The sequence below is a fragment of the Mesoplodon densirostris genome, chromosome 14 (genome assembly GCF_025265405.1).
Source record: "Mesoplodon densirostris isolate mMesDen1 chromosome 14, mMesDen1 primary haplotype, whole genome shotgun sequence".
Classification (NCBI taxonomy): domain Eukaryota; kingdom Metazoa; phylum Chordata; class Mammalia; order Artiodactyla; family Ziphiidae; genus Mesoplodon; species Mesoplodon densirostris.
In genome coordinates, this window is record NC_082674.1 from 66,463,422 (window position 1) to 66,481,447 (window position 18,026).

The following is an 18,026-nucleotide window of genomic DNA, read 5'->3' on the forward strand; positions in this document are numbered from 1 at the left end:
GTCTGTGGGGTGGACGCCAGGCCATCGGGACGGTGGTGATCGCTGAGCTGCGGCCCAAGACTGCTCCATGGACGCAGGCAGGCGTCTGTCTGGGGAGGGGGCCCCGGGGAAGCACAGGACAGCGGGCAGTGACCGGGCTCTCAGAGCAGAAGGGAGCAGGGAGCACCGCGTAGGGGGGAGGAGCCGTCTTCGTCTTCGCAGGTGGCTGGATGGACTTCAGGTCTCTGTTCTGACCTGTCGGGACCCCGGAACAGCCTCTCCCGTCCTCACAACAGGGAAGATGAGCAAGCTGATGACCCGCAGCCCTTCTTGGCTCCAGCAGGGAGCGGAGGTCACGGGGCAAACTGCCACCTGGGAGCTGGAGATGGTGGTGGACACAGAACCCTGACTGGGGCGGAAGCAGCTGCGGGCGGGTGGGAGCTGCCCACGGGCAGGGACAGCGTGGACGGGCCATGAGTCCGGGCCCCGGTTCTGGGGGTTGGGGGCCCCGTAGTGAGCTTCACCTCCAGGAGCCCCATGAGGTTCTCCGTGACGATCAGCTTTCCAGCTGGGGGAGGGGAAGTGAGCCTTCCTGAAATCCGCCCAGAGCACCCTGTTTTCCCCCAAAGGCCTCTCAGGGGGACTTCCCCCAGGGCCTGCCTGACAAAGAGGAGACGCGAGCCTGGGACCTGGGGGCTCCCCGGCCTTCAGTGGAGACCCCGAGGGTGACAAGAAGCAGAGGAAGCACAGGCCCAGGCCCAGGCCCAGTTAAGGAGGGGTCTTTAGAGAAACCCGGGGACAGCTGGGGACACCAAGCAGGGGCACGGGGTGGAGGTACAGCCTCTGACCCCGAAGGCTGCAGAGCACCGAGTGCAGCCTGCGTCCAGCCAGTGAGCTCAAACCTCGTGCCGGAGGCCGGTTATCTCCCAGCCCTGGTGCAGCATGTGTGCCTTTCAGCGAAGAACTGCAGGCGTGTTCCAGGGCACGAACACAGTCTGCAGAGGCGGAGCAAACATCAGACCTGGACAGACGTGGCAGAGACTTGGAGTTACCACGAGGGCCGTTTCAGTAACTATGGTCAACGTGCAAAGGATGCTGGTGAGAAAAGCAGACTCTGCAGAGATAGGTGGGTAATGGAAGCTGAGAGGTGGAAACTCTCAGAATCAAAGGGAAATGCCCGAAATAGAAAGCATTGTGCAAGAAATGAAGAGGGCCTTCGATGGACTCATCTCAGCCGAGGAGAAGGACAGGGAGCTTGAAAGTGTGTCAGTGAAAACTTCCCAAAGTCAAGAACAAAGAGAAAAAAGAGTAAAAATCCAGAGCGGAATATCCAAGAACTGGAGGCAGATTACAGAAGGTGTAACGTACACACAGGGAGATTCCCAGAGGAGAAGAAAGGAGGGAACGGGAGAAACGTGTGACGTAAGGATGGCTGAGAATCTAACAAAGTTAGTGACATGGACTACGCCAGGGGCTAAGGGAGCTTGGAGAACACCAGGCAGGATATGCCCCCAAAATCTACGCATTCAACTTGCATTCAACTTGTAGAAAATTACTGATGAAGAGAAAACCTTGAAAGAAGCTGTGACGGGTGCAGGTCACACCTCACCCATAGAAGAACAAGGATGAGGATCATGCAGACTTATCTTCAGGAACCGTGCAAAGAAGAGTGGAGGGAGATATTTAAATAATTGAAAGAAAAACCCCACCAACCTAGAATTCAGCATCCTGTGAATTTATCCTTCGAGTGTGAAGGAGGACCTGCCAGGATGCTGCTTTGAACCTATTTAAGGAAATTATGTGAAAAAGGAGAACATGCATTTACTTTACTGTTCAGTCTCTCATTAATTTGAGCTCTTTCAGGCTCATTTCTCAAGGTTCCTCTTTTCCCAGCTGTGGTTCCTGCACTCAGCCTTGTACATGGGACAGGGCCTCCGGAGGGTCACTTGGCGGCCGACGGCCAGCACGAATGGCCGTGCCGTTCTTCCTCCCCCAGCTGGGATGCTTGAACGTCACGCTCATTTTGGGTGCAGTTTGTGCTGTGCAGTTGGCAGGCTTTGAGGGCTTTTTTCCTGGGCTGTGAGGGCTCACCCTGCTGCTCTGTTGTTAACGTTTCTTCATATTTTCCGAGCACCTCTTGTGGCTGATCCTTTACGCTTGTTCTGAAGTTGCCCCACTCTCCTCGTCGTAATTCCTTCCAGAAGACTCTGTCAGGGACTGGCGCTGTGTCCTCCTGGGACGGGCACTGGAGCTGCTGTCCTTACTGTTGGCAGGCAGGACAGCCTCGTAGGAAAGAGGCGCTGTTTCAATCAATGTAAGGAATGGTCTTACAGGGCGTGTCTTAGTCCTTCCAGCTGCGGTGGGTGGGGACAGCCGCTGGGCTAAGCTGTCAGATGATGGAAAACACGACAGACCAGATGGAACGGCCTTCGGATGAAATAAGCCCCCAGTGTGCAGTCCGTTTCGACACTGGCCGACCCCACTGAGCGCTGCTCCCACGTCAGCCCCGCCGTGCAGGGGATGTTTCCAGTTGCAGGTTTCCTGGGTCTGCCTGGGAATCTACATTTGCACATGCTCTAGGCTGCCGTCCTGCAGAGAGCGGGGCCATATGTGGATAAATCGCGAGGAAGGACGTGTGTGGAGCCCTCGCTGAGGCAGGAGGAGGGATTGGGAACCCGAGGTCCAGGCCGCCAGCGGTGACCACGTGAGGTCCTGGCCACACGCCCTGACGCCGGGCTCGCACTGGCGTGGGTGAGGATGAGGATGAGGATGCACGCGAGGATGCTCGTGTTTGAACTTCGCTCTCTGAAGTTGCCCTTTTTCCTCTGTCTTTGATGCCGTTTCTTTTTTTTTCCCACTGTATATGTTGTCGCCTCAAGTGTGAAACCAGTGGTGAAGCATTTGTGCCAGGAGGTCACAGCCCATTATGCCTTGATTGACGCCGTCTGCAGCCCTGCTGGGGGTCTGTGAACCGGGAGGGGTGCTGAGCAGGCTCCACGCCGTGGTCCTCGCTCTGCAGGCCCATCTGGAGCCCAGCGCAGCCCCACTTGCTCGGGCAGCGGTGGGGAGTGATGAGGTGTCCCTGGGCTGCTGGGACTCCCTGCAGCCCCTGGGCCTTTTAGCAGGTGGGTGGGAACTGATCCAGCCTCTTACCTACAGAGCTGTCAGCTGGAAAAGTTAGCTGTCAGCTGAGGTTGATGGGATTCTGTGAGAACTATCTTGTTAATTTACAATTTGCATAGAACTTCTGGGTTTTTTTTTTTTTTTTTTTTTAATCTGTGTGTCAACTCCGAAAAACTTCTGGGGGTCAGAAAGCAGTCACAGGATTTTCCTCTTAATAAGGTCGACCCCTTCAGTGAATTCCCATATCTACAGACTGTAAACCATTTTAAAAGGTTTTGTGTTTTTTTAGTTTCTTGAAAAAGGATTATTCTCTGAACAGCATGGGTTCCATTTTTAAATCAACCCAGTAGTTTTAAAACGTGGTTTTACAAAATATATAAATATACGCGTGTAAGTAAAGGTCCAGAGTTTCCCCGCCTGGAGCGTCTGCGGCAGGATGCCAGGGGTCCGGGCACCTTTCATTCAGAAGCTTCCCTGGGGGGCTCTGATTGCAGAGAGAGGACTGAGGAGAATCCTCTGCAGGCTGGCAGGGTGGGGGGTAGAAAGTGAGGGGAACACATGCAACCAAAACTATTCATTTCCACCTCCGCTTTGGTAAAGGCACTGATCCTCTTTTTGGGTTTGCTTTCACTGCTCCTAAGCCTCTTTTTCTGTTTTTACCTTTGTCACCATGTTTAAGTGCACTAACCAGCAGTGTGAAGTATGTTGTTGTGAATTAGAGCTCCAGAACTTTTTCATCCTGCAAAACTGAAACCCTGTACCCACCAAACAGTAAGCTCCTCCCCCAGCCCCCAGCAAATTGTTGGTACTTGCTGTCTCTGTGAATCTGACTGCTCTAGGGACCTCGTGTGCGTAATAGAATCATAGAGCATTTGTCTTTTTGTGACTGGCTTATTTCACTTGGAGTAATGTCCTTAAAGTTTATCTGTCTTGTAACGTGTCAGAATTTTCTTCCACTTTAAGACTGAATAATATTCCACTGTTTGGATTTGCCTCGTTTTGTTTATTGGTCCATCTGCCTGTGAACACTTGGGCGGCTTCCATGTCTTGGCTATTGTGAATGATGCTGTCGTGAACATGGGTGTGCAAATATCTCTTTGAGACTCTGCTTTTTAATTCCTTGGGCTATATATCCAGAAGCGAAATGTCTTATATGTTAATTCTATTTTTAATATTTTGAGGAAATGTCATACTGTCTTCCACAGTGGCTGCAGCATTTACATTCCCACCGGCAGCGCACAAGGGTTCCAATTTCTCCACATCCTTGACAACAACGTTTGTTACTTTCTGTTCCTTTTTTGTTTTTTTGAAGTAGTCATCTGATGGGTGTGAGGTAATACCCATTGTGGTTTTGATTTGCATGTTTCTGATAAGTGACATTGGGCATTTTTTCATCCACTTGTTGGCCATTTGTATATCATCTTTGGAGAACTGTATATTCAGTGCTTTGCCATTTTTTAATTTGGTTATTTTTCATTTGTAGGAGTTCTTTATATATTCTGGATATTAGCTTATCACATATGTGATTTGCAAGTGTTTTCTCCCATTCTGTAGGTTGCCTTTTTGCTTTGGTGATCGTGCCCTTTGATCTTGCCAGAAAAGTTAACTTTGATGTAGTCTCACTTGTCTATTTTTGCGTTTGTTGCCTTTGCTTTTGGTGTCACATCCAAGAAATCTTGGCCAAATTCAGTGTCATGCAGCTTTCCAGCTATGTTTTCTTCTAGGAGTTTTATTACTTTAGGTCTTATACTTAGGTACTTAATCCATTTTGAGTTGATTTTTGTGTGTGGTGTAAGATAAGGGTCCAGTCTTATTCTTTTGCATGTGGATATCTAATTTTCCCAACACCATTTGCTAAAGAGACTGTCCTTTCTCCATTGAGTGGTTCAGCACCCTTGTCAGAGATTGTGTGATCATACACAGAAGGGTTTGTTTGTGGGCTGTCTATTCTGTTCCTTTGATCTTTATGTCTTGATGCCAGTAACACACTGTTTTGTTACTGTAGCTTTGTAATATGTTTTGAAATCAGGAAATGGGAGTCCTCCAACTTTTGTTTTTCAAAATTGTTTTGATTATTTGGACTCTTGAGATTCCATATGAATTTTTTTCTGTTTCTGCAAAAAAATGCTGTTGAGATTTTGATGGAGATGATGTTGCAGAGTATTGTTTTTAAAATAAGAAGACTTAAAAAAATAAAAATCCCATCAGGAGTTTGCTGGAAAGCTCTTAGCAAAGCAAGAACACGTCAGTAAACACCGAGAAGATAGGACCTGCAGCCTTGCACACGTAGTTCTTGCCTCCTGTGGTGTATGGTCCCGGTATAGGAAAGACCGTAGTTACCAGGTTATACCATGAGTCTGTCTTCACCTAGAACCCCTTCCCAAAGACGCCGTGTGCACAGAACCATCCGGGTCCTGGTGGCTCACGTGTCCTCCGTCCCCAGATGCCCTAGGGCTTGAAAGACCGTGATCGTTGGGGTGAGTTGAGCGGAGACCGAGCCCCCGCCTAGAATACTAGGCTCTCCTGGTCTGAGGATGAGAAAGCATCGTCCGCTGCTCACCCTGGGGTGGATGTGTCGGGAAACAGCCCTGGGTCCCGGATGGCACTGCACTGATGCCCACGCCACCCCGGGGGTGACAGAAGACTTTCAGGGGGACAAGCGGTGTGTGATGTGGGGAGATTGGTCAATGTTTGGTCGGGGGCTGGTCTCTGAGAACGTCATACTGCAGAATTCATCGTGGGGACCTTTTTTTTCAAGTTTGCCTGTTCCACCCATCATCTCTGAAACCTGGCTCCTGATGTGCCCTGACCTCAAAGGACAGCAGTGGTCCTGGCTGGGAAGAGGGTTGGGGGGCAAGGGGACAAGGGGTGGAGGGGCAGGGTCCCTGCAGGCGCTCATGTCAGGGCCGAGCCATGTGGGAGGGAGGGTCCCACTGGCAGTGGTGTCTCGGACCCCGTCCCCTGGCTGGCCTCGGCGGGGGTGGTTTTTCTTGACTGTAGCGCAGTGGGTGGCATCACAGACACTGTGTCTGCAGGGATGGCTCCCCCAGGGGCCACGGCCCTGCCGGCCTCTGCTGTGGGGCAGGGGTCGCCTGACCCTGGGGAGGGAGGGTCGCAGGTGGTGACATTAAAGTGGTCACGTGTGCACCAGGGGAGTTGTGCGGAATCCAGACATTTCGCCGTTAGTGGCCTTAAAAACCACCCTCCGACCGTCACCTCTGGGTCTGTTGTTTATACGCAGGATAAATAAAAACAGAGCAAAAGGCTCTCTTCTCCCACACTTTTGTGCACTTCGTGTCAGCTTTGTTTTATAAATTTAAAATGTTTATTTTAATATTCATGCTTAACTCTGTCTGCAGAAGCAGTCTGCCTTCTGATTTGAATGCTTTATCTGGGAGAGATCTTCTCAGAAAGCAATCAGCTTGGTAATCAGACCGTTTCTGATTAGAGGAGAACAGGCCACGTCAGGGGCCAGCATGTTTTTGTTCCAGATTAATGAGACTTTCTATTTTTGTTTAAAGTTCTTCCTATCGCACATGTAAACTAGTTTGTAAGAAGAAGGAAACGTGACAACTAGAATTTCAGCAGAAGACACGTACACCTGTATTACACGATCTGATTCTTAGGAGTTCAGTTGTTCAGTGTTTTCCGCGGACGTAACAGGCGTGGTTTTGCCCCCCACAGTGGACCAGATCTACCACCTGGCCTCTCCAGCCTCACCACCCAACTACATGTACAACCCCATCAAGACGCTGAAGACCAACACCATCGGGACTCTCAACATGCTGGGTGAGTTGGCCTCCCTTATTTTGCAGCTGCTGTCGGGGTGTCTTGGTCCAGCGTCGGTCACTGACTGTTCCAGTTTGATCTTGGTCTCCGTCCGTGCCCTTGGTGTGACTTGATGTGCCATCAGAACTTGTCATGGGGGTCGAGAGTGACATCCCCCGGCTCCCGAGCGGCCGCCCTCCCCTCCTGTGCTTTCCGGGACTCGTGGCATGTGTGCCTCGGCGGCTCTGATCCGAGATGGGGCGGGTGGACCGAGCCCACGCGGTTTGGGTGCTGCCCCTGGGAGGATGGGGAGCGCACCTCTCATGGGGTGGTGGAAACTGAGCTCTTGGCTCTGGACCGACTTGCAGGACTCGCCCTGGAAGTGGGAGGTGAGAGCGTGAGCACCGTCCCAGGTGGCCACACGTGCGAGTCCACAGACAGCTGGCCTGAGAGCCAGAGTCTGGGCTGTGTACACGTGGATGATTGAAATCAGGCGCTTCAGTTCCCACAGGTTTAGAAAACCAGGGGTTTTGGTTAGGTGCAAAGTGGAAGAGAGGAACCACTTCTTTAAATGTCAAGTAAAAAGTGGATTTAATAAAGGAACATTTAAGACAGGTTCCGTAAATGGGTTTGGGAAATAGCACTGCATTTTAGTTTGAGCGAAGCTGGGAGGCAGGTGTGAAGAGCTGTGGGGATGGGAGCTCAGTCTCTTACACTAAGCCCTCGGGGGAGCAGGCTGTGCAGGAAGTGAAGGGTGATTCCTCTGATCCAGAGAGGGCGTCGGCCTGCAGACGGAACAGAGCCCGATTCTGCTCACAGGTGCGCCTGGTGGAGATGCCCCGTTCTTGGCACTGCAAGCGCCTGCCCCCTCTCTCCAGCCGCCCAGCCCCTCCTCCACACAGAGCTAGAGGCAGTGCGGGAACAGCCTCGTGTGCACGGAGTTGTTTAGAAAGACGACTTGCCTCCCCCCCGTCCCGTCCACTCGGGGCGCTCAGATGAGGATTACACTCAGGGGCTTGGTGACCGTGGGGGACGGACAGGTTCCCAGAACAGGCGCCCTCAAGTGCCCTTAGAGCTCCGGGGCAGGGAGGCTCGGGCTGGGGCTGGAACCACGATGAAGGGGGTGTGGGGAAGGGTCTTCCAGGGGCGACATGGACAAAGGCTGCAGGGGGACAGTGGCCAGGCTGGAAGGAGACCCAGTGGGACTCGGTTTCCTGAGATGGGTGCAGTGTCACTAGCTCTTCCGCACTTGGGGCGGGTGCTCTGAGCCTGGGGGGCCCTCCCTCTGCGGCGTCACCCCCTGCCGGCCCCGAGCGTGGCTGTGTCTTGGTGAAACCTTGTCGTTTCAGTGCAAACACCGGCCTCGCCCCAGGAGGGGGCCTCGTGGTGAGGGGTGTTCTGTGACTGTATCCCTGTCAGTATCCTGGCTGTGATGATGTGCTGGTCTTACACATTGTTACCGTTGGGGAAACCAGGCAAAGGGCATCTGTCTGGATTACTTGTAACAACTGCATTTGAATCTACGCTTTTCTCACATTGGAAGTTAAATTAAAAAAAAAAAAAGATCTCAGGATCCTCTGTGACTCCCACCGCCTCTGTGCAGCAGTGGGTCTGGCGGGGTCCGCCTGGCCGGCATCTCTGGTGTGGGAACACAGGAGCTGGGCCTGCAGTGCCGGGAGCCTGTGATTCCACTTCAGCTGCAGCCCTCTTGCCGTTGTCTTCCTCAAGCTCGTCGCGGCGTCTGCACCTCTGCCAGCGCCGTTCTCTGTTCTTGCTGTGCATCCTCAGGGCTCCGCCAGGTGCTCCTATACACTCAGGCTGGGACCCTTCTGTCTCGCCCCCCGACACCCCTGGGATGCCCGCAGCTGGCATGCGCCCTGAGCCTCTCCCTCCGGTGCACCTGACGGCCCAAGTTGGCCCTCTGCCCTGAGCAGTGCCTGGCGAGTGGCACGGCCAGGCCTTCATCCCGTGGAGTTTGTGCACAGAGGCTCCGTGGGGGAGTCGTTTGGGAAGCAGGGGGTGGAGTGCAGGCAGTGGGTTTCTCTGGGGCAGGGCCTGCTGTGTTGGGACTGTGAGAGCATCTGGAGGACTTACCTGAGCACTGCAGGTGACGATGCTCTAGTCCGTTCTACATGGAGGGGGGTGACCCCGGGAAGGGTTCAGAGCAGGACGAGGATGTGGCCAGTTGCTCTGGAGAAGATGCTCTGGAAGCCGAACCTCAAAGGAGGGAGGGTGCGGGACGGAGGTGCCCGGACAGGAGACGGGCTCGGGGGCAGTCGGAGATGCCTGGGGCATGTGGGGAGTGGGGGCGGGAGGCCGACCATTGAGGGGGACAGTGGGGGGGGCTGAGGTTCGAGGGGTCTTGCCTTCTCCCTGCGGGGGTGGGGCGGAGTTACCTGATGAAATACCGGGTGGTACTTTCGGGCGAAGGAATCTTTATGAAACTACTCAAGTCATGACTTAACAATAAACCCAGAGACTCTGCATTTGGCCCTGCTTATAGTTACGAGTGTCCAGCTAAATACTGTGCTTCTGGAGGTTCATTCGTGCTTTCCTTACTATTTTAATTTTTGGTTCCAAAGTAGATGCAATAAGAGTGGGTAACTGAAGATGCATGGATGATCAGATACAGTTAATACTCAAAAAATGCTTAAATTGGCTACAGAAATGAGCGTGTGCACATGTTTTCCTTGTTCCCTGAAGGTGACGGTGTCCTGGTGTGTGTCTCTCTGCAGGGCTGGCAAAGCGAGTCGGAGCCCGTCTGCTCCTGGCCTCCACCTCGGAGGTGTACGGAGGTGAGTGGGTGTCGCTCCGGCCCCCTGGATGGTTGCATCCCATCTCAGGCAGAGAAGGGACCAGTGAGTCTGGACTCCATTTCCAGGAAGGCCCGGCTGGCTCTTGCTCTCCAGCAGATGGCAGCAAGGAGCTCCCTCCTCCGGCTGGGGCGAGCCTTTCTCTCCTGCTGAAGGACCACCCCCTGAGGATGGTGTCCTGTCACTTTGCCCGAGAGCATCCGCCACTTACCAATCCACAAAAGTGTCTTTGCTCCACAGGTGCCCCAGAAGTCAGATCCTTGGGGACTTTGCCAGTTTAGCTGGAGCATTTGCTCCAGTGAGAGCAGGGTCCCCCAACCCCTCCGGGAGCTCAGGGGTCGGCTTTAGAGCCTGCTCGGTGGGGAGATGTGGGCTGGTTGCCTCACCTGTAGGAGGATGGGTTCTGGAAGAGTCTTAAGTAGGTGGAGCCAGAAAACCCAGGCGCCTGCTTTGCCCTCCACAGGCCTTGAGGCAGTGAGCGTCCGGAGAGGGCTGAGGACCACCTGTCCACTCACGGGGCTTCCTGCTCAGCCCCGCCAGCTGGGCGCAGGGTTCTGGAGAACTGCTTAGTGGACGCAGCAGAAGCCAGATGCTAATGCGATGCGATTTTCTCCTTGCGTTACTGTCGCGGAAAGGAAGTGAGAAAGCAACATGGGAAGAGATGCCTTTTAAAAAAATAAATAAATAAGGGAACCAGATGGAAAAAACCCATAGAGGCAGCAATTCTACTGATGCAGTTCTGCTCTTTGCCACCCCCGTGGGAAAGCAAAGCACCCACCGCCCCCTCTCACCTGCTCCCCCTTGGCCCTGGGAGCGGGGCAGGCAGGGGGACCTTTATTCCCCGTCCCCCTGCTCCCCACTTCCAGCCTCTGCAGAGGCCCAGCGGGTCCCCGAGTGGCACCGGGCGGCCCATTGTGTTACATGTCCCAGCAGCATCAGTGCTGACGCTGTCGGGGCCGCATCCTTGTCACCGTCTCAGAGCGCTGGCGGCACCCGTCCAGGACCCTGACGTCTTTCCCATGCTCCCCCCCCACCCCCCCAACTCAGCATTGCATCTCTGACGGCAGCTCGCGGTCTTCAGGGCTTGTGAGTGACGTCGGGGTAACTCACGGAGGCCCCGCCAGCCCCGGTCTGCAGGCACCCACCTCCCGTGGGTTCCGTGCCTGGTCTGCCGGCCTTCCCGATGCTGAACGGGGGACACAGAGTCCAGACGAGGTGTCCCTCTGCACCCGCGCTTCTGCCGTAGCAAGGTGGTCTTGTGTGTCGTGAACCTCGGGCTTGTCCGCCCGGACAGTACCAGTCGAGGGGTGGTGCCTGTGCCCACCCTTCTCTTTCTGGTCCTTTGCCACGTTCAGGGTCTCCCTCTGGGAGTCCAGCTTGCCCAGCCCTCGGCAGAAATGCCCGAAGAGGTTTTGCGTCATCAGCACATCCATGTGAAGTCCCGTCGCTGGTTTTCTTCTCTCGGGGCCTGTTTGCCTCTGAGCTGTTCTGCTTCTCAGGGAACTTGAAGCACAGCGGCAGCTGCAGAGGTCTGGGTCCTGTCCTGTCCCGGCTCACGCCCCGTTATGCCCACGAGCTTCAGCTCTGACCTAAGCAGAAAGGAATTGTAACGTGGGGCTGGTGAACCTTATCCAGGTTTCTTGGCAAAGATTTATGCATTTTATAGCAGAGTTGTGTAAAATTCCTGCTGTACTGGATAAATCAGGTATTAATTGATTCCAAGAATGCACTTGTGTTAAAAAAAAAAAAAAGAATTTGTAACTAGGGACTTCCCTGGTGGTGCATGCAGTGGTTAGGAATCTGCCTGCCAATGCAGGGGACGGGGGTTCCAGCCCTGGTCCGGGAAGATACCACACGCTGCAGAGCATCTAAGTCCGTGAGCCACAACTACTGAGCTCATGTGCCACAGCTACTGAAGCCCGTGTGCCTAGAGCCCGTGCTCTGCAACAAGAGAAGCCACTGCAATGAGAAGCCCGCGCACTGCAATGAAGAGTAGCCCCCACTCGCCGCAACTAGAGAAAGCCTGCATGCAGCAACAAAGACCCAACGCAGCCAAAAATTTTTAAAAAGTCAAGATAATATTTTTAAAAATAATAATTTGTGACTAGGTTTCTTTAAATAGTCCATTCCTCTGGTACATCTTAAAGTGTGATTGGTTTACACACCAAAAAAACAGGCGTTGGGAAGTACACAATGCGTGCTGGGGAAAGAGCTCTTTGCATTGCATGCTTGTGCTTAGAGGACCAGGGCCGACCAGGTCCTCAGGTGTGTCACTGAGGCTGCCAGGTGGTTCTGGTGACAGCACAGGTGAAAGCCATTCTGTTCCAGAGAGAGGCTCTTAAAATGTTTTCAATAAATCCATGCTTTATAAAAGTCTATATTTTATAAATGTGAAACTGGACCCTATGTCTTTTCACATAGATGTTTAATTTAGTCTGTATAGTAATCTAAAAGTTAAGAACAGTTTACGGGAGGGGGGAGACTTAAAATCGAGAGACTTTGCTCTTTTAATTAATTTTTTTTCCTGTAAAAACTCATCACTGATACGAGCGGTCAGGATAGCGTGTCCCGCTGGACTAGAGGTGGACCGAGGGGCGCTGAAGGTGCTCCTCTGATAGGTATCTCTCCAGGTGAGATGTTCACCTTGGTCTTTCCCAAGCTCCCTTTTGCACCATCAGTATCCCCTGTTCGTAAAGTGTATGAACGTGAACAAAGGGAGACTCTGAAAGCACTTCCTTATTGTTCCCCACCCCCGCAGACCCTGAAGTCCACCCTCAAACCGAGGAATACTGGGGCCACGTGAATCCCATAGGACCTCGAGCCTGCTACGACGAAGGCAAGCGTGTCGCCGAGACCATGTGCTACGCCTACATGAAGCAGGTATCCAACCCAGCTCTGGAGCTGGCGGTGTAGACCAGGACTGTGCTGGAATAAAGCACCGTGACTGACCCTGCCCGGGGGTGGCTGTTTCCCCAGTTTCCCACTGTCATAAATTAATGGTGCCATCAGCAGCTTTCCCCATGTGTCTCCTTTTTTGAAAAATGATTTCCAGGGCTGAAGCCTTAGGTTTGGAATACCCTTGAGTGACTGGGACCAGCCTTATGCCTGCTCACCCACCAGCAGTTAATAAGTTCCTCTGTTTTCCCGAAGCCTCCGAATCGGTGGAATTTTTTTTTTTTTTTTTTTTTTTTTTTTTACTTTTACCTTTCTTTCTGTTTTCTAATGGGTATAATTCATTTTGGCTTTAATATAGGTCTCTTCAGGGATGGTTATTTATACTTACTCTGATTCCCTGCTTCCTTAATCACGGCTGTGCTGGGGCTTGCCTGTGGATCTTTCCAAGTTACAGATTTGCTCACCTCCACGCTGGAGCAGGTAGAGCCTACAGCCGAGAGGCGGGGGTCTGGGATCCCACCTGGCTCCCCACTGTCTACTCTGGAGACGTGACCCATTGGTCACAGGGCCTTGTCCTGCCTGCCTGAGGGCTGTGCAGGGGCCAGTCAGACGTCCAGATGGGGCCCAGCCAGGCCATCCATTGTGCTTGACCAGCTCTGGGACCCTCACAGACACGCCCTTGGAGAGACGTGTAGGTGAATAACCGTGGACGGGGCTGGTTCCAGGACAGGCTGCTGACAGGCGTGGTGGCCACACTCTGGGACCCAGAGACGAGCAAGTGTCCATCCTGGAGCAGCCTTCTCAGGCCGAGGGTTCCTCCTGCCGGCCAGCTCGGAGGTCAGCTGGCCACGGACTTTGTGTGATGGGAGACCCTGCCTGGGTACCCAGTGCTGAGAGCTCGTGGCTGGGCTGGGGGCACTGAGCGCCTTGTTTGTTTTTTGGAGGGCAGTTGGCAGAGACTTTTTTCTCTTACATTTTTAATGAAATACCAATATTGACGACCCAGAAAATAATCTTGTGCTGAGGTGCAGGTATTGATATTTAGGTTTTTCTGCCTTATTTCTTGGCCAGGAGTAGGACTGATTGTTTTCTAAGCCACTTTGGGCAGTTGGCTTGTAGTATCCATTTATTTTAATCAGTTTTAGAAAGGACAAACTATATCATTTTGGAGCCCAGAATATCTTGACCCAAAAGTTGAATAAGATGGTCTCCCAGGTACACAGAACAGCCTCTGTACACGTTGGTGCCTAAGAAAACTAACTGGAGTGTGTGAGGGGACATAAATCAATAGGGTTCTCGGCTGTTTTGCTTTCAGTCTGTGGGTGTATTAGTGAGTTTTTGTGTAGGTAAAGCTGGCGGGCAAGTAGGACATTTTTTATTGAATTTTTAGTTCTTATTAAGTGATGAGTAGTGTAACTTACTAACAAGTATTCATATTCCCTTAAGGTATGAGCTCATGATAACTGTGGTGTTTAGTAACAGCGTAGCCAACATTTATTGAGCACTGACTAGATGCCAGGACCCAGGGTGTGGGTTCCACTGCGCATGTGCTGACCCGGGATCTGTAAGTGCCGTCCAACTCGTGAGCGCAGGATCACAGCTCCCTCCACACCTGGGGACCGTCAGCGTGTGCATTTCTGCTCACACAGGTCTCGGGAGAGGCACGCATAGATGGTGCTCCCCGTAATGTATCCTCTAGGAGCCCCATGTGCGGCCGGCCGGCAGTGGCCGTCGGGAGGGTGGCGCCCGCTGCAGAATGCCTCTGCTGCAGGGGCCGTCTGCCTGGGCTTCCCACCAGGGGCCCCAGCAGATGATGTCACCTGTGTGCAAAAGTCACCTGGTGGTTAGGGTGACAGTGGGCTTCTCCCTGGGGACAGTGCACAGACTGCTCCCCGTCACAGTGTCAGGTCCAAGGGTTGCTTTCGGACACAGGCTCAGCACCTTTTGTGAAGCTCGGGTCTAGGCCAGCAGCACCGTGTAACCTGTGCATTCTGCTCAGCACACCTGCCCCGGGACTCCCGTCTGCCCAGGTGAGCAGTGCTGTCCGGGCATCTGGAAATGCACCGTGGAAGGCCTGCCCCTGTGGCCTTGGAGGCAGGTGTGGGTCCCGCTCTCCCCACAGTCCCTCACCCACTCCTGCCGTCTGGCCCTTAGGTCTGGGAGTGACCATGCGTCTGGCCCTGTGGCTGGCGGAGTCCTGTCTGGTTCTGGTGGCTGCAAGGCCAATGGGCTGATGCAGGACAGCAGGGCTGGGGGCCTGGGCCTGGGTGGAGGTCCCTGTGGTCTCGCCCGGTTCTGAGTGGCCTTGAAGAAGGCCCAGCATGAGCTTCAAACCTCGCATGCCTTGTTATTCACGTTACACGTACTGTGTCCCCTTCTAGGGAGAGCTGTGGGTCCAAGACTGTGACCACAGCTGAGTCTAAACAGTGTACCTGTGCTCGCTGTCCCTTGTTTGTCCGAGTCATGCTGAGGGGAGGGAACCGTGGGCATCTTCTCTCTCTGTCCACAGGGCAGACACCACACAGTTGAGGGGTGTTGGGATTCTCGTACTGCAGGTTGCTTTGCCAGGATAGAAAATAAGAAAACACAGAGAAGCAAAAAGGAAAAAATACTACCACCCATGGTCCCATTCAGAGATAAACGGAAGGGAAAAATAGGGCAATTCTTTCACTTGGGATTTTACATTAGCTGTGGCAGGGGGTGAGTCAGAGCCCCTCCTGCCACACTGGGCTGGCCCCTGTGGGCACAGCCCGGTCTGGGGCAGATCAGACCATCTTTGGAGTTCAAACAGCAGAGCGACTGATTTTCAGTATTCCAGCTCTCCTGCTTCAAAACTTTGGGTGTTAGTTTTTGCTATCTGGAGGCAAATGAAAAAATAATGTCCAGTAAAATGATGAACCAGGTGGAATAGAATGCCTTTGGCATATTTTTAGTTAATTATTTTAATAATTTAATTTTTTTAATACATAAAGGCATGTCCCCTCTTAAGCATAAGTCATCATTTTATTGAAAAGACCATATATGGTATGTGGATGTATCTTTCTCTGAATAAATCTAATATAGAAGGATTGAGAATATAAACAAGATAAATCCAGGGATGAATACACATTTTATAAAAGATTTTAAAGGATTCTCTTCTGGGTTTGTTGTAGTGAATTAAATATCCTAAAATGTATTCAAAATAGAATTTGATTTCCCAGGAAAATCTATCGCAGGTTCGTTTCAGGGCACGTTTCTTACATAAAGAGGGGCTCCCTGGAGTCTTCTTCCAGGGGCTGGATTGAGCTGGCAGTTGGGATCAAAGGGCATCGCATCTTTCAGGAACACTTGAACTTGTCAGAGAAGTTACATTGGGCTCGTCCGAGCCCTTGGACGTGGTGGTTTCGTAAACGTGCAGACTTGTCCAGAAGGCTGCGGTCAGCGCTTGTGTGCTTTGGAGCTCACGGCCCCGCCTGCGTCTGACCCTCAGGGGTCTGAGCCCCACCCACGGGGCTGGGTCTGCGAAACAGGCCGCCATTCCTGAAAACACAGACCGCAGAGCAGAAAGAAAGGAAACTCAGAAACCCTCTAGTCCAGGGCCTTGAGGGTATGGTTTTGTTTTATTTTCTGGCATTAGAATACTTAAATGCCTGGTATGCATATTATACCTTAGTTAACAAAAAAGTGTTCAGCAACCAGCTAAAGGATGGTTGTCCAATGAGCGGGGTTCACCCCAAGGGGCTAATTAAGCCCGTGGCCTGGAACCCCCAGTGCAGGCCTGTTTCTGGTGCCCACTCCCCACTGGCCGTGCGCTGAGCCTGGGCATGGCCTGGGCCTAGTGACCACTCTGGTCTGAATGTTAAGGGTCTGGCGGGACCGTTGAGGGCAGTTGCCAGGCAGGCATCCCGCTGTCCCCAAACCTGTGTGGCCTCCCTCTGCCACCACCGAGCGTGAACGGGAACTTTTCTGCACCTTCGGGCATCTTGCTCAGCAGCTGAGCTCTTCCTTCTGTAATGGCCTCGGTCTCGTCCCCAGGCGGGGAGTGGACCCCACGAAGGTATGTTTATGCGAAGCCGGGGGGGATCGTGTCGTTCGGCCTTCGGGGCTGTGTGACCCCCTTACTTTAGGGATGGCATGTCCTTCTCCTGGGGGCCTGCCATCTCTGGGGGCTTCCCGCTCTCTGGGTGTCCTGCTCCCTGCAGGTGAACGTGTGCTGGGCGCCTCCCTGAGGGTAGGCCTGGCACAGCGGAGAGGGTGTGAACGAGCTTGAGAGCCGGGGCTCCTGGGAAGCACGTGTCAGCGCACCTGGTAGTTGGGAGGAGCTGCCCGTCCCCTGAGGCCCCGGACCCAGGTGGACAGGTCACACAGCCAGTTCCCTCTGTGCTGCAGTTCATGTGTGCAGAGCCCAGCGTTCCTGGGGGGGCGGGGAGGGAGCAAAGCACAGCCCCCCAAGCGCCCCGCCAGCACATGGCCTGACCGCTGCGAATGTGCTGAGCTTTTCATCCCGTCTTGGAATAAAGCCACCTTCACCCACTTGGGATTTTCTCATCTTAACAAGTAAATGCAGGCGGAACTTGGGAGTTGTTTTCTAGTGAGAGCAGCATCTCTGCCCCTCCCTGCCCCACCCCCCCGTTTTTGAAATGCTACCTGGTCAGTTCAGTAGAGAACAGGGTTGGTTTATTCCTGGACCTGGAATTATAGCTCACACCTTAGGCCTAGGAGTCTGAATGCCCATGGGAAGGCTTGATGGCATGTTGCTGGGGCTTGGCAGAAATGTGGCAGCTCCGGTTTCTGAAAGCCAACTGTGCGCTGGATCCACACCGGCCAGCCACTGCACGTGGGCACACGTGGAGACCTAGATGAGGCCGCTGGGGGCGGAGGTGGCTGGCAGCTCCAGCCACTGGGAGGCCTGGTGGGGCCCTAGGGATGCCGCAGCCCACAGCCGTTCACTCGCCGTACTTATGGTGGAGAAATTTTGTGCTAAATCAGCCCCATCGGCTATGGGTCCCTCAGGTTCCCAGCCTGTACCGGCTGTGATACGTAGAGTCAGCAAAGAACTGTACCGACTAGCAGGACCCCGGCAGCAGCTAAGCTGTCATCACCGGGCCTGTGCTGAGGCTGACTTGCATGCGAGCCCCGCCCTCTCCCACTTTCCCGGTGAGGAGAGACAGACGGCGCGGCCTGGCCACTGAGCCCCGGGGCTCACAGCCCACCCCCCCCCAGCCCTCTGACACCCGGAAATGCGCGCCTGTTGTCTGATGGGTGATGGATTGCTGTAAGAGTCCGCTGATTCAGAGTGTGATAGAAACATTTAACTTCTTATCACTGACAAAGCAGTCTGTGAAATTGATAATTAAACAAGATAATTTGCAGAAGGCTTTTGGGGTTTAAAAAAATATACTTTCCTTGACTACATGTTTGAAAATATGCTTTCCCCAATTACAAAAGTAAGAGATGTTTATTGTAATA

The 18,026-nt window shown here is 53.2% G+C and overlaps 1 protein-coding gene across 2 annotated transcripts in view; it reads left to right on the forward strand.

The window, feature by feature from the left end:
- The window catches only part of UXS1 (UDP-glucuronate decarboxylase 1), a 73,692-nt gene that overhangs the window by 45,444 nt on the left and 10,222 nt on the right, over positions 1–18,026 (forward strand). For both annotated transcript variants that reach the window (XM_060117200.1, XM_060117201.1), the window contains exons 7-9: positions 6,787–6,891; positions 9,606–9,665; positions 12,442–12,563. In XM_060117200.1, the coding sequence (XP_059973183.1) occupies positions 6,787–6,891; positions 9,606–9,665; positions 12,442–12,563 (287 nt within the window). The remainder of the gene's footprint in view (positions 1–6,786; positions 6,892–9,605; positions 9,666–12,441; positions 12,564–18,026) is intronic.